Source organism: Xiphophorus hellerii, chromosome 12, assembly GCF_003331165.1.
Source record: "Xiphophorus hellerii strain 12219 chromosome 12, Xiphophorus_hellerii-4.1, whole genome shotgun sequence".
Taxonomy (NCBI): domain Eukaryota; kingdom Metazoa; phylum Chordata; class Actinopteri; order Cyprinodontiformes; family Poeciliidae; genus Xiphophorus; species Xiphophorus hellerii.
In genome coordinates, this window is record NC_045683.1 from 22,266,250 (window position 1) to 22,289,829 (window position 23,580).

Genomic DNA, 23,580 nt, shown 5'->3' on the forward strand with positions numbered 1-23,580 from the left:
TTTAAGCTCACACTACATAGGAACAGTTTTTACTATGAGTGCAAACTTGCAGATATCCCCAACTTATCTCCATGACTGAAGGTTCAAACTGAAGTACTTTTTAAGTAATTTGACTAACTGAACTTCAGAGCTTCAGAACTTCTCTGTAGCATAAGTGGCAAAAGAAGTTGCAGCTGGACAATCTCAATATGAATGCAGCATAAAAATATTTGTAAAAATGTTTAATACTGAAATATTATGCAAGACAGTTGTTACAGCGCAACACCAACACTGAATTAGACATCCAATGTCTAATTAATAAATTAAAATGTATTAATTTTAAAACAACTACAACAAAGACCAAAGTGAGTTTTAGAATTGTTCAAATTTGTTTCCTAATACAGCTTAAAACTATAGTTTTTTGTTGTTGTTTTTTTTTTTATCTACGCCACAGAACCTGGAAGGAATTTGTTAATAAGCACATTAGTATATTTAACAGTAAAATGTGACCTTCTGGCTTAGGTTATTACAAGTCAATTCCCTAATACTTATTCCAATTGTTTTTTAAAAAAAAGGCAAAACCCATTTTTTTGGTTTTGATATAGAAGTCAAACTTATGCAACATCTTCCTTATGAAACATGGCAATCAGTTTAACACCTAAAAGTGTTGTTTGTAAGTAGTTCAAATTATCCAATGTGTCTCAAATATAAGTAATACAAAACTTAATCAAAAACGTTTTAAAAAAAATAAAATAAAATCTCCTATCAGTAGAGAAATAAAACTATTAACCACAAATCCAACCCAACAAATAAACATATTAACACAATCAACACAGACAGCAAAACACTAGACTCTTAAGTAGAAATCAATCCTGTTATTTAACGTCACTTGAAAGGAAGCCTATTATAAAAATACACACCATAGCCTGCTCCAGTGGCCCATTTGCCATTCCATATATGGCAACACTGACTGTAGGGTTCAAATTTGGCAACCACCGTGCAGCTGTCATTCAGCGTGTAAATACACCATCCGCTACAGCGTTACAGAGAAACTAACAGGATTCTGACGACTGAAAAGCGAGGAAATTATCCGGAAATCTTTGCCATGGCAACCAGTCAATCCAACGTCCCCACTTTATAAACGTACCGATAAAAGCTAGCCAAACGTTAATCTGTGAACTGACTTCTGAACTACTTTTATTCCAACAGAAGGACAGGACACATTACAAAGTTTGTTTTTTTTAAAAACGAAGAAAAGATAACATTTCACACAAATAAGCTACAATATTTAAAAAGCGGTTCACGGATTATTGTGGGCCAACATCACTGTAGCAATGCACCAACTGGGCCGGCGGTGGTCAACTCGCCTTTGTCTTTGAATTATTTTTGAAAAACAGCCCAAAGAAACACAGCATTGAGGCCAAATTTAACCGTAGAAATGTAACACCAAGACACCATCTTTAAACAGCGAGCCATTTTTAAAAGAGAAACATCCACGACAATGTTTGACCGGTTACGAAAGCAAGAAAATATACACTCACCTTCTGAATTCTTTTCAACGCCATTGCTCCAGTGGCTGGCTATGCTAGGTAGCCTGTCAGCTAACAGTTAGCACCTCAGACATACAATTAGGATTCTGTGGCCGCGTACTGATGAATTCAGCTCTGCCTTCAGTCAACAAATCACGTCTGAGATGCGGGAAGTATGTTCGTTTGGGCTAGAGCACAACTAGTGCGATAAACCGTGTGTCTTTTTTGTCGCTCTTACTTAAGACAGCAACAAAACATCCGGAGATATTTTAGCTGTGTGTGTCTGACTCCTCTTCGTGCTAAGCGAACAGTTGATATCGCGAGACCTATGTAACAACGGTTCAAAGCAGTTTATATACAGTATATATATATATATATATAGATCACGTCTGAGATGTCTGATATATACAGTTGTAGGATATACAGTACAGACCAAAAGTTTGGACACACCTTTCTAATTCAATGGGTTTTCTTTATTTTCATGACTATTTATAAGGCAAGAAATCCCACTTATTAACCGGACAGGGCACACCTATGAAGTGAAAACCATTTCAGGTGACTACCTCTTGAAGCTCATCAAGAAAATGCCGAGTGTTTGCAAAGCAGTAATCACAGCAAAACGTTGCTACTTTGAAGAAACTAGAATATAAGGGGTATTTTCAGTTGTTTTACACTTTTTTGTTTAGTGCATATTTCCACATGTGTTATTCATAGTTTTGATGCCTTCAGTGTGAATCTACAATGTCAATAGTCATGAAAATAAAGGAAACTCATTGAATTAAAAGGTGTGTCCAAACTTTTGGTCTGTACTGTATATATCCTACAACTGTTAGGGTGTAATGTATAACAACAACAACAATAATAATAAAGCAATAAGCTAATTCTTTAAATAAAAAAGATTGAAGATTGAAGAAGTGAAAAAAAAGCTGAGTGTGCACATCCATTTCAACATTCAGTCTTCTTAGAACTCTATTAGCATTCAATATCTTGACTTGGCAGTGTTTGCCTACTTCACCTTGTAAAAGGTCTATCTTACTGTAAGGACGTCTCTTGTTTACAACCAACCTCAGGTGACCCCACAAATATTCTGCAATATTTAGTTTCGAATTAAGGGTACGCCAATTCAAAATCTTACTTTGCTGTGCTCAAGCTATTCTAAAAAAGTGACTAAAAGTGATTGGCATTTGGAGGCGGTCATAATTTCACCCACCTTGACAAAAGTTTGTGATTATGGCCCAAAAGTTCCAGTTCAGGTTGGTCCACTATGGCAGACCATAACACATTCGCTCACAAATTGTTTAGGAGATTCTAGCAATACATGTTTTTTGTTTATCCTTTGGTAGAAAAGGCTTCTTTCTCTAAACCCTCCTCTAAAGACCAGGTAAAGAGAAACAGATTGTTGCCACATGTAAACCAAAACAAGTCCACCTTGGAAATGTTCCTTCAGTGTATCTGCTTGTGTCTGGAAAGCTTGCCTGACCATTGTCTGTGTTGCGTTTCCTTCAATTTTGCAAAATGTTCAAATTTTTACACCACTCCTCATTTTCAGCTGTAAGATGTTTGAAGGTCACATCTGAAAAAAATAATTAAATATTTAAATAAATAAAATAAAACAGACTTTTTAATTAGTCAGGTTATCTAATTTGTCCAATATTAAAACTTGTTATTTGATCTCAATAATTTATGTGTGGGGGTAAAAAAGGGAAAACTTGTTAGGAAATGTCAGAAAAACTTTGCTGGTACAGCTGAGCGTTTTCTCGGGTCTGTAGTAGTCTAGAACTGATTAAGTGATTTGATAAATGTTTCATGGCAATAGCTAAACAAGATTCAAAACTATTCCCTTTTCTTTTTGGTTAAAAAAGAAAAATCAAGGTTTCAGTGTTGATTTGATAATATTTATTACTGCATAATTTAAACTTTTAAAACTGTGTGGCTCTCGCATTGTTTCATGTAAGCACATGTATAATTTAAAAATAATTTAGCTGTTCTTTCAGACAATACTTTTCATTTTTCGTTTGCTTAAGACATTATGTATTCGGTGACTCCAGGTGTCCACAAGATGTCACTATTTGAAAAGAACAAAAGTACAGAAATCACTCAACAAGCTTGAAGTATCATGAAGCTTTCACTTAAAAATATTTTTGCAAAGTTTATTTTTATTTTACTTTTAAACTGAAAACTCCTCGTCTCATTAGTGGGAAAATTTGTGTTTTCAGATAATCTTTTTTTTTTAAGTGGAGATGTGCATAACAATGGATCAGAGGCAATGAAAGTCAAACGGGTATATTATTTTCATGTATATAAAGAAAACAGGGGGCGGGGGAAGTCTTTGGAATTGTTCATTCAACACCCAATCACTGTAAAGGCATATTCATCTGAGTCAGCTGCATGCTCCGGTTTCTGCACGGCCTTGTCTCACAGAACCGCATGAGCTCCCCTTTATATGTCTTAAACAAGGGTGAAAAAAGACCTCTCATTATTTTAGAGAGTGTGCATGAATGGGACGTAGTGTTCATTCTTCTTAAATGGCTGATTCAGTGTCAGGTTGACGATCCTATCGTCAATGTGACACTGAGAGGGACCATTTTCCTTTGGAAAACTGAAGATTCCTTCAGATAATATCTTATTGTTTGCTCATCTCAGTGCTCTCAATGACCTGCCTGTCCTCGGGGCCTGCCAGTAATCAGATTCAGTGAGCAGCAGAGGTAGCAGTTTTGGTCTTGTGCAGCAGGGGCCTTGTGTTCTCAGTTTGTCTACTTGGAGAGGCCATTTATCAGCATGCGGTTTTCAGACAAAGTCAAGCCCACGCGTTGTTGTCTTTAAGCCTCAGTACACAAAGCCTCCCAGGGTTGCCCTACTGTAGCTCCCTCTGCAATCCCAAATTATGGCTCTTTGCTTTCCATTGCTTGTTTTAAACCAGCAGGGCTTGTAGCTGCCAGAAACAGCAGGGAAACAGCAGTGGAGATTAAAATGCTGCCTTGTAACATTTCAAGGAAATGTGTAATATTGTTTGTGTCTTTATGACTAAACATCTCTGAAATAGAGCGGGATTTCCCACCGTTGCCTAGTTGGTTTTAGTTTTAGTCGCAAAATCTCGTATTATCCGAGGATTAAATGTGTCAGAAAGAGCGACTATGTGAGGTTAGATGTTTTCTAAGGATTATAGTGGTGTAGTATTATCTGAAAGCACAGACTCAGCAGATTCCCGTGATCTGTCCTTTTGGTCACATGAAAGTTCAACTGTAAACGTTCCACTCACTGTGGAAATCATGCTAACACTGTGTCTGCGCCTCTGCACATTCACTTTAATAGCACTTCTTTTTTTTCTATTTTTCCATAGTTGCCATGACAAAGCACATATGCTTGCTGTCATTTTCAAAATTAACTTAAATGGCTCCTGCTAATGTCTAAATTATCCAATAAAAGCACTACCAATTAATGGCATGCAAAAGCCTGGCTCACAGTCCCCCCGAGGTGTCCTACCTTCGGTCAGTCTATTAGCTTTCTGAGGGCTCTCTTATGGAACAAAGATCCATTGTTCCGGCGTACTAAGAGATATTTGTTCACTCCTTGTATCAGTGGTCTTGATTTGATTATACACACAGGCAATATGTGCAAGCAGTGCTCATGTTTGCAGTGAAGTCAGCACTCTGCACAATCAAATAATTCTTGAGCTGAGCAACTGGAAAAAAGGGTCATTATGTATGGAGCAATCAGAAGTTCATGGCTCATTTCCTTAGCTGTGATTTGATTTTGCTTGTCAGTGTTAAGGTGGCCTCTGACCTGGAAAGTTTCTGAGTTTTTGTTTTCCCTCAAGTGTTTATCTGTGCTTTCGTAACTTTCGTTGCAGGTAAGTTTAAAAGTCAAATCAAATATTAAAAGCAAATACTAGAGAGTTTTTCCATACGTCTGTGGCTTTCTCTAAGGCATCTAGACAAGTCAGCACACGAGTGAGAGCTTTTCTTATTTTGTTATAGTTTTTTTGGCTTGCAGGGCCAGTGTGATGTAATCATATAAACATTTATAGATTCAAGGATGTGCTTATTAAACGGTTTTAACAAGCATGCAAGGGATTTAGTTTTAATTACAAGAAAAGGTTCTCACACTAAGACAAGCCTTTAAGCAACATTTTGCAACATCTTAGCTTGCTAGACAGACCGATAGATAGATAGATAGATAGATAGATAGATAGATAGATAGATAGATAGATAGATAGAATTTTTCACAATTTGTCACTTAAAAAACATAAAGTAGATTTTTTTTAATCTTTTGAATATTTCAAAGAAGTGTGTTTTTTTACTGAATGTTTTACAAATGCAAAAAATATGATGTATATGCAAATTCTATGCGGGTTTGGAAAATGCACATTGGTCTAAACACAATACACCTACTATGAAACATGGTGGTGACAGGGTCATGCTGAGAGGACTCTGAAAGTTAACAATCTGTTTGGAGGCAAAAACAAAAATAATTTATACATTTCATGTAATGCAGGAAATTAAGGTAGCAAGGAGTTAAGGAGTTAAATACACACCCGTTAAATTCCACAATTCAAAAGTGGAACCGTTTGAATTTAACCCCATTGATGTTAGAATGGCCCAAAGTTTTTGTCAAGACTTAAGCAAATTAGTTTTACAGACTCTCTCCATTCAATCTGACTTCCACGTTTGTGTGCAAAAACAAAAAACAAAATAAAAATGATAACATAATGTATTTTTCTGCAATTCTCTAACTGTGAGCCTGGTTTGTTTCATTTTTATTTTTTACTTCCCTTACTGTTCTCCTCCATATTGCCCATGCATGGCTCCATGTTGTCCAGCCTAGTTTCTCACTGCTCCGGTTGATTTAAACTTCAAATTTTTGTCTAAAGATATTTACGAGTTTGGTTAGTGGCTATTTTCTAGAGTAGATATTTTCTTACAAGAGTGGCTAAGAGAAACGGACACTTCATATTTGAATCCCAGAGTATCAGGAAGCTGTAGATTGCTACGTGTCACGATATTCTCATATTTGAATTATTGTTATTTGAATTTATTGTTATTTGAATTTATTTGATGGTTAGAAAAAACAGTATTTTGTTTAGTAATAATTTTTTTAAACATGCATTTCTTTTATTAACTAAATACATGTTATTTTAAAATCTCGAGTCAAAACGTTTTGGTAAAAGCTGCATAGTTGCATCCTTGTACATAAACTGTTGAGTGTAACTAATGTACTTGCTTTTTCCATAAGAACGTCGTCTTCCTGTCACTCTTGAGAGTCAGTAAGTCTCGGTTATGGATTCTTTCTCTTAATTAAATTTTCTTTTATTAATGATTGATTATTTTATTTCATGAAGGCTGAATAAATAATAAAAAAAAGAGTCTGAAATCAGATCCAGCCTCCTTGCTCCAATCCCATCAGATCCACCCTCATCAGATGTACATCATGTGGAGCACAGGCATAACCACACATAGAGTCAGAAAGCAGCAGTAATCCATCTGGGGTTAAGCACTTATAGAGAAATCCCTGGGGCCCTCTGTGTCTCTGGGTTGCACCACACTTCTGGCAAGGTGATTGACAGCTCTGGAAACTGTTTTACTGTGCTGTTCTTGCACTGAGCAGTCTCCAGAGCGTAGGTAATAACTAGTGTGAAATGTTGACTAATACATTTTGCGGTGACTCTCCCTAATGAAATGTTTTCCAGCTGTTTGTGCTCTGATGATAAATTCAGGTTTTCCTAGTTTGCCGAGCTTCCTTGGGAGACAAAGGAGGGATTTCCTCTGAAACAGACAGGCAGTGGCAGCACCAACAAATGACTGGGTAAAGCCTTTTTTCTTTTTTTTTTTTAAATTTAAGGTTTTTACTAATTTTCAGTTCATGATTTACTCCAAACAAAATGTTTTTTAAAAAAAGGAAGAAGCGTGCGATAGCTGGGACAGCATGTACGCAGCGATAGAAAGAGTACAACTCAAAGCTAAATGATGCAAAAAAGTGTCAGTGTGGGTGTTAGGTGAAAGCAGAATATCCTTGTTATCTTTCTGCAAGTACTTGTGTTACAGCCAGAAACAAGCCCTCACACATGCACTTACTTCCATAAGAAAATATGAGACATTTAAGCACGTCTGCTGCAACAGAGTTCAGGTTTTAGAGCTGCCACCTGTCGTTTGACAGGATTTTACTGTGGAGAGGTGTGTGGTTAGTGTCTCTGATTGTGTGAGAAAGTAAGTGACTGGGGCATGGGGGGCAGGAGGGGCTGTCCATCCTGCTGCACAATAAACAGTTTGTTTCCCAGGAGCACCCCTCATGTTCCTGTTGTTGGCTCCATCAGCGCTCACTGGGAAACGTCCTGGCCTCTATTGTCCAAGAGGTCAGAGGTCACAGGATGCTCCTAAAGGCCCAAAAGGGGAGGTAAGAGGTTGGATAGTGAGGTCTGATAAAGAATGACACACTCACACACGCATAGTATGTTTCTCTATCTTTACTGGGATTTTGCATTGACTTCCATTCATTTTTCATTCATTTCTATAAGACATGCCCTAAAACTAACCTAGACTCAATTCACACTTTAGTCCTAAACTTAACCCTTAACCAAAAAACAGCACCTCTCCTTTTGGGGCCCGGGCTTTAGGCCCCATAAGGAGCAGTCGGTCCTCACAATGTAGTATTTGTTGGAAAAATGATCCTTAGACTGTAGCAAAAACGAGGCCACACACTAACACACACACCCACGCGCACATTTGCGCATATATGCACACTCACAAGCGCCAATTAAATCAAAACGCTGAAACAGCATCTTGTCACATCACCTTTCATTACAAGTCCAAGTCATTATCAAGATTTTCAGGAAATGAATGAGAACAAAGCTCCGACTGACTGTTTCATACTAAACATCCTGACATTCCTCAGTTCATGTTTGGAGCTCTGCTCCTTATTTGCGTTCTCTGAATATCTTCGCAGGATGGCCTGCATGCTTTCCTGCAGAAAGCAAGCAAATCTTATCTAAGAGCCGAAGTGGTGAAATTGCACACATACTGTAATGTGCTTTTAACCACAGGTGGATTTGAAAATGTATTATTTATATGACATGGAAAGGTTGTTGAGGAGCTTTAGTAGAAGGTTTAAATTGTCCCATGTCTTATTGTGCAGAAAGAACAGGATGAGTAGATTCCTGTATTCCCTGGATAATCAAAGACATTTATCTGTTTAACAGAGCAAAGCGGAGCTTTCAGTAGAAATCCAGATGAGTCTTGCATTGCAGTTTTGGTACTTATTTTTGCCATATCTTACAAACTACATCATCTCAGCAACAATGCTCTTCTTGGTCATGTTTGTACTTTTTTGTCTGATTTTATGTATTTTACATCAGGTAACGTTTTTCTTTTGTTTTCTTTTTCCAGGAAATGCATAAGTGAAACTTAAGTTGGCCTTTTAGAGAAAGCGCATGAACGACATCATTTAAAAATGTAATAAATCTTTATTTGCATTTGCAAAAAGAATCAAATATATGTTTGCACCAAACTAGACCATCAATCAGACATGTTTATTTCATTGGCCCGTAACATTGATTTGAATCCATTCAGCAACCCTTTGTTCTTTCAAAGCAACAATAATTCAGGTTCTGGAGGCATTTTAAAGCGTTTTATTAATTCTTTTGCAATTCTTTGCAATTTTGTCGACGATCAACAGATACAAGATTTATAACCAGCAGTAAGCCCTGTAGCAGCCTTCCCAGAATGTGGTGTAACTCTTTGACACGTCACCCAACTAGGATTTTAGAAAGCAGAAATTAAGTTATGAAGTTGAAAATATGTTGCAAGAATCTTAGTGACACAGAAAGAAATACTGTTAGTTAGTTAGTTAGTTAGTTAGTTAGTTAGTTAGTTAGTTAGTTAGTTAGTTAGTTAGTTAATCTGCCTAGTAACCAAGTAGGTTAGCACAAAGTAAGCTTGAAATAAGTTGGTTAATTACTTAGAGAAAAATAGGCTAGTATATAACAGAAAATGAAAGTACAAATAAACTTAGTGAGTCTGAAAGTTTGTTAGTCAAAAAAAAGAGGAAGTTTGTGATTTACTGACTTGTTAATTAAGGTAGTAATTAAGTGACAATGAATATAAGAAACCAAGGTGGCAAGTAAGGGAGCAGGTTGTTCAAAGATATGTCAGCCATTTTGCTAGTGACTCTAACTTTGCAGGTGAAGAAAAAGTAAGTTTGTAAGTGAGACAGTATATAAGCCTGCAATTTAGTAATTCAGTTACCAGCTTAATGGGTAAGCAATACAATACATGAGTAATACAGTTATAAAGTAAAAATTAGGTTTTTCAGTAAGCCATGAAGTCTATGAGTAAACAAGTAAGTAACAAAGTTAGTTAGTTTTTAGTTAGGTATTTCTCAAAGGTCAATATTACAGAGATTCTTGTGCAGCCAGCTGATAACCGGATGAAGGATAACTGAGGCCAAGGTTTCTTGTCTTGTGTGTAGGTAATTGTCTGAACAACACATATGAAAAATGGTTTCTAAATATTAAATTACAGTCAGAAAAAAAAATTCCTTTTGTTATTAATAAAGTCTAGATGTTTTCCTCAGCTTTTTCTGCAAACACAAACCAGGAAGCTTTCAGTGTCAAAAGCCCTTGTCCCTTGCCAGCCGACTGTGCAGATTCACCCACAGAATTTGTGTTTTGGGCATTACCTTTGACAACAGGAGCGCTCTGAGAGGACGTGTTGCACATCAGAGAGGTTTGCCTTCAGGGCTTCCTGCCAGGAAGTTTCTCCAGCATGACGTTTGCATTTTGAAAGCACCTAATTTAACTAGAGGTTTTGTCCAAAAAAAAAACACACAAGTAGTTTTATTACCTAAGTGTAAGCAAGCACTGAAATAAAACAGGTTTACAGCAGAACTAAATCCAGATGGTACGCTAATGTCACTGATATGCATTATCTCGACCCATCGCCAACTGGAGCCTATTTGCCAGGCGGACTGTGTCACTAAATATCCCGCCTCGCCTGACTCAAAAGCTCTTTCTGGGGGTTAAATTAGCAAAACAGTGAAAAGGCTCTGCCACTTTATGTTCCTTTAGAACTAGGGAGAACCAACGATGCATAGATACTGTTCTGGGTTTATGCTTATACCAAAATAAGTTGCAAGTGTGCAACAGAAATACTTTAAAGTACTTGAGTAGATAATTCAAGGACAATCAGTAGTTGTAGTAGTCCGTCTTCATGGAATTGTAGCATTGCAGTATTCATAGCCCTATTATTGCTGGAATAAAGACTTTTAGAGTCCACTGTAAGATGAGAAAGTGTTAAAGGTAACAAGAGAGACAAAAGACGCAGCACACTGGGATCTTCATTTTTCAACCACAGGCAATTATGAAAATAATGCTTCAAGTTTAGGTTACATGTTATGAATCTTCCTCGAGGCCCGACCCTCACCTTGCCTTGCCCTGTCAGATCGGGTTAGGAGTTAGACCGGCGCAGGGATGTGACAGCTGGAAATGGTTTGAGGATCTCTGGATAGTTTGTTTTCAGAGCACGCTGCGGGACTGGATGAAAGACATGCGTAAGTTGGCCCGTGGCTGCAATGCTTATGCGCCTCAAGGCAATAAAAGTGTTACTGTGAATTTGATCACTGTTTAAGGCCTGCACTGCAGCACTATTAGCAAGTTCTAAGTGCTCGGCGTTAAAGTGTGACAGACGGATCCGAGCTGCGCAGGTATCTCGGTAGTGTGTGACTGTCCCAGCTAATTGGCCTCCTCTGTGTTTTGAGCACTTTGACCTATCGGGGATTCATTTCCTGGCCTGTTGTGTTCCTAAGTATGCAACAGGGGTTCTGGCATAATTCACACTCTCACTTCCCAATCCCTCTCAGATGGCGGGGTGCTTTTCCTCTCTTTATGACCAAATAAATCTGACTGGTGCTAAAGGAGAGAGAGAGAGAGAGAGAGAAAAAAAAACGGGATTAAAATTCCCCATTCGCTTTCTCGAGGAGCCCAGCTGCATTGCACTGTTTGTTTTCCACGGCGCTCAGAGCAGCTGCAGAGAGGTGGGCCAAATCAAAACAGCAAGGACGTATTTTTGTTGGCATGCGCTTTCCCATTCACTTAGCAATAATTGTATTGTGAAATTAGAAAAGAGCAACACAAGCTAGGATTAGTGTCACACGCTTAAAAGGTGCTTTAAGTGTAGCAGCTCCAAAAAGCGGTGCTCATTGCCTTTTGTCAAGATAAGGTTCTCCCTCCTCATATGACACAATGCATCAGCACACACCGTGTTACAAAGCAGACCCCTTGGACACAAGAGCAAAGTTTGCAGATGAAGTAAGCTCCCCAGACCAACATTTATCACTGTTTACCTAAACTAAGATGATTCAAGCAACACACTGAAGCTATTTTAACAGTAACACATGAGTGGCAGCCAACTCGCACCGCAGGAGGAGAGGTGTCGATGTGCTCGGAGATAACGCCGGGAAGAAATGTGGTGCGGCAGGTAAGACATGTCAGAGAGCAATATTATCTGGGCTGCTGGGCTGATTCTCAACAAATGCCATCTGAATGTAAATGAGCGTGACTGCCCAGCAGGTTTATGACGGCTGTCTTGCTCAGCTTAATGTGATCTCTCCACACCTGCCGTGACCTTGCAGCAAACTCTGACAGAGAAAACAAGTCGGACTGTGCGCTTTGTTTGAATGACACCACTGCTCTTGCGCCATTTTGACTCATTGTGAGTGAGTGAGCTACGCTGAAAAGACACGAAAGTGATGTTTTCGATACCTTCAGTCCCAAATTATTGCAAACCTTTCAATGAATTAACGGGTAATATTTAAAGGACAGCTTGAACCTACAGTGAATGGAGAGGTAAGACTCGACCCCAATTCTAGACAATCCTTTGTAGAATCATATAACATTGGTCTTTGCAATGTTTTTTATTCACCAATGTTCTGTCAATATCAAAGTTAAATGTATTTGCAGTGTATAGCACATTTACAAACAACAAAAGCAGACCGACATGCTTCACAGTTTCACAAAAAAACCCCCAACTAAACAATACAATCAAATACAGAATAAAGCAGAGAATAGAAGATAGTAAAGCAAATAAAAGCCAAGCGAAACTTTTTAGTACCCCAAGGCTAGGGGGGAGTGATGAGTTTTTAAATGATTGTCTGGTTTGAGACTAAATTATGCAGAAATGGAGTAATTACATCACTTCTGAAGGAAAGTGGTTGGACAGTATTTTATTTAGGGGCATTAAACCCTTTGACTGTCATGATGACTCTTCATGAACCCATTGACTTGAACATGTAAACATCCAGAGGGTGACAGTTGAAGGGTTGAAGCTAAGTGGGGTGAAGAAAAATGCACTCCACACTTCTCAGATTTTTCGGTAAAAAAAAAAAGAAAGCAGTTTTCTTTTTATTTGGAGTTTAAGTTTGTAATCTATAAAAATGTGAGATTTAAGTGAGATGAATACTTATGCAATTGAAAAGTAGTATACTGACACAGCCAATACAAATCAATGTCATGAGTCCACCGCAAATATATGACGCTTTCCAGGCTCCGTTTGTGCATTCCTTGCTGGACGCCATCGTCTATAGGTTGTAAAGAAGATGTTTTAAAACATCAACACTAATAATAAGCTATCCATGAGAAAAACTAAGCTGCTCTTGCGGACTGGGAATAGGTTTGTCTCCTCCTGTGGATACTCAAAGACAAAAACCAGCAAGAACACTAAAAATATGCAAAAAAGACTTGTGGTGCAGTTTCCCAAGGCCGGAGAAAGGAAATAGACTGACAGTTTCTCCCTGACCTCCTCACCAACCCCCTGTAACCTCCTAACAACCCCTTGGGGGATCCTGTCTCTATGCGTAAAACAGACATTCAGAAAGTGTCCTGGAAAGTTCAGAGCCACAAAAACAAGGGGATGTGAGGAAGTTCAATAAGCTCGAACGAGGAGGGCTCAGCCGGTAGATAATCTCAAGGCCACACAGCGAGGGCCTCCGGTCCTACAGGGATCCTGCAGATTTGCCATTGTTGCATTGAAAAATTAAACAGCTCCAGTGAGGTCAGCTGCGTTAAACCCACCTCTCTTCTTGAGTGTCTGCTCCGGGCCGCGATGTTGACATACAGGGCAGGTGCAGCCGCCCCCCTTTTGCCCCCAGTCCATATCTGCATCAACTAGAACCCCCCACCCCTCCACCTTCAACCAGCATACACACACAAACACACACACACACACGCACACATACCCCCACAAAGCTTGGATGTCACAAGACGAGGGTTAAATGGACAAAGACAAATCAACCATTTTCTTTAATATCTCTGCAACAATCAGCGCGGGGCTGCTGAGTTAACACAGGGCCCACAGAGATGAACACAAAGACTGGATTCTTCGGGCTCGAAGATGGCTATGGGAAATGGCATGGATGCCAGTGCTGATAAGTGACCGATGGGCTCAAGTTACTTCCAGCTGTCTGCTGCCATGCATGCCTCTCCAAAACGTATGGTTCGCACATAAATGCAAACTATTTCATTTACGTAACACTCATAAAGTAAACGCCGGACATATAAAAAAATAGAGAGAGAGAGAAAAAAAAATTTCAACACCCTCTGACTTGGGAAGGGTTTATATTGCAGGAATTAATCTCTAGTCCTCTGAGGAGGAACTCTGTTCTTCTTCAGCTGAGAAAACACAGACAGCTGAAAATTCGGACCTCGCTGGGGCAAAAGCTGGATCAATAAAATCCAGGGAATACTGGAAAACCTGGATGCAGCATGTGGAAAGAGTCTGACTCAGGTCTCCTGGATAATTATGCTAGTTTACATTGTTTGGCTGAACACAGTAAACAGTGTCCACAAGGACCTGTTGGCATTGTTGGCTCCGATTGTTTTTTTCCCCTTTAACTATAAAAGCCAGATTTCCATACGGACACAGGAAAATGAAAATTACATTTCCCTTCCAGTGTTTAAAATGATGGGGAATTAAAGAGAAAATAAAATTGAGGCTGTAAAAGACTATTACTTTTTAACGCAGGCTGTATTTCTGAGCTGTAAACTTAGTTGCTCTCAAAAAAAAACAAAAAAAACCTAAGCAAAAAATAAAGAAAAAAACAGCGCCACTCTGCATTAGCATCACCTCAATACCAGTGAGGGCCTCTTCCTGTCCATTTGGAAAATATAAGTACATTTTCAAGCTGCTGCACACTCCAAAAGGAGAGTGCTTTTGGCAGGCTTTGAAGTTCTCGGAAATAATGCTGCTTAAAAGCATCCTCCACAACACAGAGAAACACGAACGTGTATTTCAGACAAGAGGTGTGAGTGAGCACTTCTTAGGAGCCATGTAAATCCCCACTAGAGGACTTGGGCTTAATGTGTTTTTTTCTTTTTCTTTCTTCTCTTTCTTGTTATGACGCTGTTGCACCCGTCCTATGAAGAGTATTGATTGCTTTTATGAAGGCTCATTATCATCATTCACTCATTATTTAGTCATCTTTCCAAAAGGAGACTCGGCAATCTCGTAATCCCATAATGTGATCATTCAGAAATGTTCCATAGTTTTTCTTTTCTTTTGTCTTTTTCCGTGTGGCAGAAGAGCGCGTTTCTTTTCTGGTGAAACTTGGAGGGAGATACTGCAAATGCAACAAAACACCACCGCAGAGGAGAAGGGCAAGGATAAAACTTTGCATCACGGCCTTTTATTTTCCCTTCCTTGCACAGTTTAGTGTTTCAGCTACACCCTTTAGGCAGTAAAAACTGTCATCTAATCATATCCTCGTGCAGCCTAAAATGCCATATACGCCCATACCAGCCTGGAAAGGGGACCTTTCAGTGGATTAAAACGGATATGAGGTTATTTTTGTGAGATCCATGATTGCATGAGGCACTCCCACCAAGACTTAGTGTGATGACTGAGGAGGTGAGCTAATATGGTGTGGTGTTGATGCAAAAGGCGTTGTGTAAGTTCAGAAAATAGCTGCTGCCCTTCGACTGAATAAACAAATTTAAAGTTTCATGTGTTACAAATCTGTTGCTGCTGCAGTGGATATGAAACGGTGGCAGATACCTGCGGCCCAAACCCTGTCTTGTTTAAAACAGGTGACCGATGGTGTTCTGCCTAAAGAAGAAAGCTTCTATAAAATAATTCCCCCTTGACTTTGAATTTACTTTGTCAGTTAAAAATAAAAAAGAGAGGTTACCATATTCGACTTTTAAAGTAACCTAGTATTCCTTGAATAGTTCACAACACTCACAATCAAACAAACTAAAGAATTTGGGGGGCCATGAATGACAGCATGGTGTACAATACATGGAAATAAACACATTTATGTCCTCAGGAAAGGACTTCAGGTCAGTTTGCCCCTTCGGCCGGTGTGAGCTGCCATTTCATACCCGGATGTTTTTTCTAGTAAACAAAACATTTTGTACCCTTATGTCTTTTGCTAGGTTATAAATATTTTGAGTGAGAGGAAGAGAGGTAGAGAGGAAAAAAAAAACTCCCTTAGATTTTTATTTAAATTAATTTAAACTGATTTAAATCATGTTACTACTTATTGTAGAAATAGGGAAACATTTGAAAATGGATGTTTTTTATTAAAATAATTTCAGGTCTCAATATTGCTTCCACAACTGCTGCTATTTTAGCCAGAAAGTATTAATAAGCAAACAAACCTATAATCTGGGAGAATTAAGGAGAACAGATTTTTTTTTTACTTCAATATATATATATATATATATATATATATATATATATATATATATATATATATATATTTACTTTGAATTGTGTCAAATCCTATAAATGGCAGCCCATACTTCCTAATCAATCTGTTTTTGTATTGTCAGTGTTCACTGGTGAAGGAAAACATATTCTACTGAATTGCATCTTTAACTTCTTTGGGAGCCAGACTCTTAATGTTGAAATTTTATGAATATTCTTTCCTCATTTATTCTTTAATTTTCAAAGTAGAAGAGATAAATTAGGGGGGAAATATTCTGACTTGCCTGCTGGTTTAATAAAAGAACATGACTTCGACTTGCTTGAAGGGAGATCTAAATATCTTGAGCAGAAATTTAAGTCCAACACCAGAACATTTCCTATGCATCATTAGGTAATTTGACGGGCCGGGTTTGGCCAGACAGAACAAGCTGGACAGTCTGCCACAGATCTGAGGGAAGACGGGGAATCTCTTCAACCCCACTGAAATAGTGAGGGGAGAAGATGGGAATTAGTGCTGAATTAAGCACCACTTTGATTGGAAACTGATTGACCGACTGTTGGCAAAACATGAAAGGATGACCTTGAATTCTCAAAGGCGCACATGGATTGGCACATGGCCTCTCTCTCTCTCTCTTTCCTTCTCTCTCTGCCACATTCTGTCTTACACTCTTACCATCTACCAAACAGTAACACACACACACCCACCCCCACGCACGCCCACACACACATGCACTTACATACAAGCACTCTGCGATAGGAACACATTTCACATAGAAAAAAGGGAAAAAAAAAACCCACATACATGTGTGCTGGCACAAACACGGCTCCATCTCTGCTTTTTTCACACTTTCTTTTTTTTAAGTGAGAAAAAAAAAATCCACACACAGTCACGTACGACATGCCAGAGTTGTGAGAGCAACTTCAAAGTAAGGCAGATGCAGGGACAGCACCCTCTGAATAAATTTTCTGGCCACCAGTCGATCTGCCCCCAGGCTAAGATTGTGGCTGTTCGCATCTCCCTCCTGACCCCTCATCAGCTCACTGTTACATGCTATCTCCCTCCTAACACGGCTGTCTTACAGCGGATTGTTGGGATGCGGAGGCAGATATGGAAAGAAAACTAAGGAAGATATTTTGTCAAATCAATTTTTCCCCCAAACTGTGTTAGTTTTGGGAAAGAGGTCAGATTTGGTTGATTTGATGAGCAAATCAGTGTGAGAGGCTTTATGTTAACACACATCAACTATATACTCAAGTAGGCTAGCTCAGTGTGTTCCCAATGTAAACAAAAGGTCTGCATACAAATTCCTTCTGTTTTTGCTTTTGTCCACACTTGGATGTTTCAGATCATTACAAAATTGTAATGTAATACAGAAAACAAATTTGAACTTCAAATACAATAGAAAAGCAAAGTCACTGACATCTGACCAGTCTGGTAATTGTTCCAAAGCCATTTGTAAAACTTCGGGATGTCAGTAAACCAAAATAAGAGTTTATATTACACAACTGGAGATAACATGCAGCTGTGTTGAACCTTCCTAAAAATGACGGGTCCACCAAAATGACCCCAGGAGCACATCGACCAAATCAACTAGGCGGTCGCAACACAAGAACAACCTCCAAAGCTCTCTTGCTGAAGTTAAGATCAGAGTACTGGATAAAGCAATCAAAGGAGACTGGGAAAAAATGGCTTCCATGGGAGAGTTTAAGGCCAAACTTAAACTCTCCCAAAAGCACAAAGCTCAGTCTCATATGTACAAGAAGAAAACTTTTGAGAAAATGTTCCATAGAGAGAAAAGTTTTTTGGAAGGTTTTTGTCCTGTTCTAATTTAAAATGAGTACAGCATTTAAGCAACTCACCATCAAAGTGAGAGTCAAACAGAGAAGTGGAAATATTACGGTTTAGGGCTACTTTTACTTCTTCAATACCAGGATAACTCACCATAACTGATGGGATCAGGAATTTTGATATCTTGCACGAAATCCTGTAGGAGAAAGTCCAGCCATCTGCTGATCTGCACAGAGCCTTAAGTCCAATCACACTTTGGTTCTGCAGCAGGACAGACATCTAAAGCTCAGTAGCATGCCTGCCTCTGAATACCTAAAAAATAAAACAAAATTAAGTTTTGGAGTGGCCTAGTCAAAGTCTGGATCCAGTGCTATTAATACCTAAATCCATCCAACGTGGCTGATTTAAAATATTTCATCCCCTGATGTCTGTTGTGTTACTAGGTTTAGGGGGGATTAGTTTTTCACATAGGGTTGGTTTGGATAGCTTTTTTCACCTTAATGAATAAAACCACAATTTGAAAACTGCTCCTTATTTTTAATCAGCTTATTTTGATCCAATATTAAAACTAATTTGAACATCTGACACATTTATGTGTGACAAAAAAGAAAAAGCAGGATAAAAATATGTAAGTGGCACTTTTAACACTTTTTCACAGCACTCTAAATGAAAACAAATGACTTTCCTGCTGAATTTATGGACTAAATCAAAGACTTTGTGACTTTTTCATGACAGTAAGCCACTTTGAGAAGAGGAAATGTGTGCATTTTGAATCCGACCAAATGTACAAATTTCAGATAGAACTAAAAATGTATTTTGAGAATACGCAATATGGGAGATGTGGACTTCTAAGATGCTCCAGAAGCCTTTAATATGTTTAAACGTGTCATTTGAACAAAAGCAGCGAGTTCATGTGGTGAGATGTTCTTTCACAGGAATAAAACATTACACACAACCTGGATTATTTCTCACTGTACTGTTACAGTTGACAGAGAACAACAGTCTCCTTACAGCAGTGGAGCTTAGTGGCTCGGTGCTTGAACACGTGTGCGTGTGTCGGCGTGTGTGTGTTGGGGTGTGTGTGTGTGAGAGAGAGAAAGAGGCAGAGAGGGGTCATTATTGTAGATATATTCCTGTTGAGCAGCTACTGCAACATGTTCTTATTTTTCTGTGTTCACTCATTTTAATGCTTGATTTTATCAATCATTTATGAGGGCACGGTGCATGAGCACAGAATAAATGTAATTACACCTGCAGGGACATAAGTAGTGAATTTCAGTTCAGACACTTGATGTACTTAATAAAAATATATATGCATTTTCTTACATTCTGGAACATATGAACGCAAGGCTGTGGGTGAGTTTCAGTTAAAGGGGTTGCACTATAGAAGTGGGTGATGAAAACATTTGAATAATGCGCTTGTTATGTTCCATGCATACTGCGGACCCCCTAAAAAGACACTGATGTGTTGCCCCAAGGCCAAATATTCACCTGCGCGCACACATGCAAGCGCAACAATGTGTATTTCGGTGCACAAGCTAACCCCCCTATTACTAAAATTTATAGAAGCTGCACACTATATGTTGCTTTTAACTGAATACAAATAGACACACAGAGCATCACACACACACACACACACACACGCACGCACACACGCCAACACCCAGAAGGAATCTGGGGATCTAATGAGGCCCGTGGAGACACTGCTGAATTGTCAGTCAACCTTCAGCTTGCTGACACGCAGTCAACAACATCAGTGGCTTCTTTTCTTAAACAAGAGCAGCCTGTCAGATGGCATCAGCAATAAAGAAAAGTACCGGGTCCACTGGCGTTGGGCTGAAATAGGTGAAGGCGTAATGAGGCAATATTCTAAGAATAATCAGAAAACTGCTAACTTGCTTGTGGTAAACCTTGGGAAAAGTTGCAGCGCTTCGGGATTGCACATAATTCTTTTTTTAGAGCTTTAAAGTACATCTCTGACCCATTGTTATGATTAAGATTTATGTGCAGGTTACACCACAGGAACAAAACAAAGAGAGAGAGAGAGGAAAAAAAGTGTTGTAACTACTACTTCCCCCTGTCCTTCCAAGAGTGCTTGCAACACCAAGCCCACAATCCTGTTCCTCAAACGTCAACGTCTGTCTATGAGAGACGGACAGGAGGATCAGAGCGCAGCCGGCCTGAGGCATGAGAAACCCTGGCTGCTGCTTAGGGCCTCCAGGCCAGCAGGGGGCAGCCAAAAACCTCTCACCCAGAACATACTGTGAGACTGCTAATAAATTTGCTCTCAAGGTTTATGAACAGGCATTGGTCGGCAAAAATGGCAGAAGCTGCGAGAAACTTTCCATTTTACTATTTCCGAGGTGTGAAATGCTTTTAATGAAATGACTGGAGTTTTTTTATGCAGTGCTGTTTTTCCTCCAAGTGCTGGCTGAGTTATTACACAGCTAATGCCAGCTTGTTTTAGCAGAGAATGGATACAATAAATATTATGCACAACTGCTTGAAACCTAGCTGCTAATTATTCCATTTTTGCTATTTTTTCCATGTATCAAAACTAAAATAACAAATAAATGTTACACTCAATGTAACATTACTCTGTCTATAATTATATTATTAATAAAGAATACTGTTCAAACAAAAGCTACTAAATCATGTTTTTGTTTACATTTTTGTGTAAATCCCATGACACAAACAAACAAAAAGTGTCTTATTGACGGTTATTAAACCATAAGAATCTCAAAGCGTGCATGCCTTTTCATGACTAACAGGTATTTAAAAAACATTTTAATTCTTCAAAATTGTATTTTTGAAGATATTAAAGAATTGATAAAGTACAATTCGTACAAAAACGTACAGAGGAAAATTATAATAGTTTAAAAAGGGCTTGTTAGTCAGGTTATAGCTCTGGGGCCCAATTCAGATTCTGCTTTGGACCCAATAAAAGACTCGCTCAAACTGGATCAGAGTCAGGCATCTTCTCCCACACAACGTTTGCAGTGATTTTCTTCCCTGTTTTATCTCTGGGCCATAATGGGAAGGGCTTAACCCAGGTGTTAGGGCATAGTGTCTTTCCCCATGCAACACAGACATGCAATTTGCACAGTAGTGTGTAATTTTGAGTTTTATCACTAAAAACCCGGGCCAACACTGATGAAACAAACTGTGTTTAGCTGAATTTAACCAATAAAGTTGGAGTGTAGCAGTGTTAAGCAGAGGTTGTGAGTAAAAATGATATAAATAAATAGTTTTGATTCCTTTAAGTGATTTAACATTAGAAAAGGACTGACAATGGGGAGTCAGTGTGCACAGGACTTTCCTTATGGTTATCACAGTATGAGTTCATATGTAATATGGTTGCAAAACACTATTTACGGCTAAAAATCTAATAAGCAATGCAAAATGAATAATGCAGAGCTTAAGCAAAAACACATTGTACGATAAACTATGAATCTAGACTATTAAATGTGCAATATTCAAACGCTACAGTTTATAAAATCAAACACATATTCTATTCTAAACGTTTAAATCAAAAAATATTTAAACAACAACGTGAAGTGAAAAATCACAGGAACATTTGAGGCCTTTGCACAAATAATAGCCTGCTACAATTAGAAATATTTGCTCCACATGGCTGGATTTAGGGAGATGCTAAACCCTGGGCTGGAGACAGTTTAGGTGCCCTACTCATACAGGTTCCCAACAAGGTGGCATGCTTTCAAGAAATTTCTCAATAATCGCAAAAAAAACCTTTTGCTGTCAGCAAAAAGTTAACTTAACATGGAAGTTGTTCATTTGAAAACAAACCAACTTAAGAGCAGTCTCTCATGAAAATGTTGTGATTTTAAATAGCTAAAATCTGCTAAAACGTCGCCACCAGTCTGACTAACTGCTAGCCTTCCATGGATCTGAGAATTTATTAGCTTTTCTGCAAATTCACAGGTTAGTATATATATATATATATATATATATATATATATGGTCATGGATCACAGAACCAAGTTCAGAGGATGAAGTGGGACCAAAAGTTTGGACACACTTTCTCATTGAATTCAATGAGAAGGTGTGTCCAAACTTTTGGTCTGTACTGTATACATATATATATATATATATATATATATATATATATATATATATATATATATATATATATATATATATATATACATATATATATATATATATATATATATACATATACACACTAGTATATAGTAGTGCACACATTTGACTTTAGATTTTTTTTTTCCTACAGGTACTTCTGACAGTCACTTTAAAGAACACCACTTCACAAAATATGAGATATCTCTTTAAGAGCAAATGAAATTCTTCTCAGGGCCCCTTTAAAATCTTGAGCCGCCCTGTTAATGAATAATAAGAGGAACCACCAAATAAGCATTATTATTATTATCATCATTATTATTATGTAGTTGTAGCCACTGTGCTTTTGCAAGTGTGTGTGTGTGTGTTAGGGGGCGGGAGTGGGTGGGGGTAGTAGGTGGGTTGAGGGTTAAGAATAGCTGATCTGCATGCTGCTGAATGAAGTGTCGGTTTTCAGCGCTCTAAACTCCTCCTCTACGGACGGGGCTGCTGCTTTCCTTCCACTCGAACAACCCAAGTAGTTTTTCGGAGCGCACTCTCCGGCAGCAATGTGGAGGGAAGGGGCGAACAGTTGAGCAGTTTTTCTTTTCCCCACTCCCACTTCTTTTTGAGTTCTCCTTTTTTTCTTCCCCCCCACCCCCTCCTCTAGTTTTGAACTTTGCGTGTTTTTTTTTGTTTTTTTTTATTTTATTTTTGGTCGTGGAGAGGGAACACAGCGCAACACTGTTCAATAAAGGGAAGGAAAGCAGCTCTGCGACGCGTGTTTTCTTTTTTTTTTTTCCTGCTGTGTGTTTTTTTTTTTTACTTGAGCCATTGTTTCTCACGCATGGATATTAAGGAGATAAAGTCGGACGTGCTGTTTTCTCTTCGGTAGGGTTGTAGTTACTGCTAACTCTGTAAGGAGGAGAGCAATATTCCTATTCCTCAGGAGCACAAGAGCTAAAAAAAAAAAAAAAAAACACGTACAGGGACCACAAGTTTGTCCGCAAGCTGCGAAAGAGGCGAAACTTTGCCAAGTTGCTGCGCATCCGGCCGCAGAAGCCAAACATTTATCGATATTTTTTTTCCAACTTTTTTTTTCTCTTTTTAACTGTGGATTATCATCACAAGCCTGGTCATGGATCACGGAACCAAGTTCAGAGGATGAAATGGGAGTTGTGAAACATGAACTATTGTAGTTAGCTGACTCCACCAGTGGCACGTTTTGGACTGTACGCTGAGACAAGAAAAACTGCTTTTTGTGAGTGTGTGTGTGTTTTTCTCCTTCCTTCCTTTTCGATCCTTTCCACTCGGGTGCCAAAATGCCACAGCTGAACGGAGGCGGCGGGGACGATCTGGGGGCCAACGATGAAATGATCTCGTTCAAAGACGAAGGGGAGCAGGAGGAGAAGATCTCCGAAAACGTCTCCGCGGAGAGGGACCTGGATGACGTGAAGTCCTCTTTAGTGAACGAGTCGGAAAACAACAGCAGCTCGTCAGACTCGGAGGTAAA

The 23,580-nt window shown here is 38.8% G+C and overlaps 2 protein-coding genes and 1 long non-coding RNA gene across 9 annotated transcripts in view; 2 read left to right on the plus strand and 1 right to left on the minus strand.

Annotated features, from left to right (window-relative positions):
• Positions 1-18,537, minus strand: part of ube2d4 (ubiquitin conjugating enzyme E2 D4) — a 32,456-nt gene extending 13,919 nt beyond the window's left edge. Inside the window, exon 1 of one of the 3 annotated variants that reach the window (XM_032578335.1) lies at positions 18,141-18,537. In XM_032578335.1, coding sequence (XP_032434226.1) covers positions 18,141-18,266 — 126 coding nt within the window. In that variant the 5' untranslated portion in view covers positions 18,267-18,537. Of the gene's footprint in view, positions 1-899; positions 1,138-1,520; positions 1,831-18,140 lie in introns of those variants that run through there. The other 2 variants (XM_032578336.1, XM_032578337.1) reach the window with 2 other exon arrangements.
• Positions 6,620-12,885, plus strand: LOC116729661 (uncharacterized). The gene is made up of 2 exons (XR_004341187.1): positions 6,620-7,310; positions 7,783-12,885. It is a non-coding gene; the product is annotated as an uncharacterized LOC116729661 (long non-coding RNA).
• A 3,997-nt stretch (positions 18,538-22,534) lies between the features above and the next one.
• tcf7l1b (transcription factor 7 like 1b) overlaps positions 22,535-23,580 on the plus strand; it is a 46,464-nt gene continuing 45,418 nt past the window's right edge. For 2 of the 5 annotated variants that reach the window (XM_032578517.1, XM_032578518.1), the window contains exon 1: positions 22,535-23,575. In XM_032578517.1, the coding sequence (XP_032434408.1) occupies positions 23,390-23,575 (186 nt within the window). In that variant the 5' untranslated portion in view covers positions 22,535-23,389. The remainder of the gene's footprint in view (positions 23,576-23,580) is intronic. The other 3 variants (XM_032578515.1, XM_032578519.1, XM_032578516.1) reach the window with 2 other exon arrangements.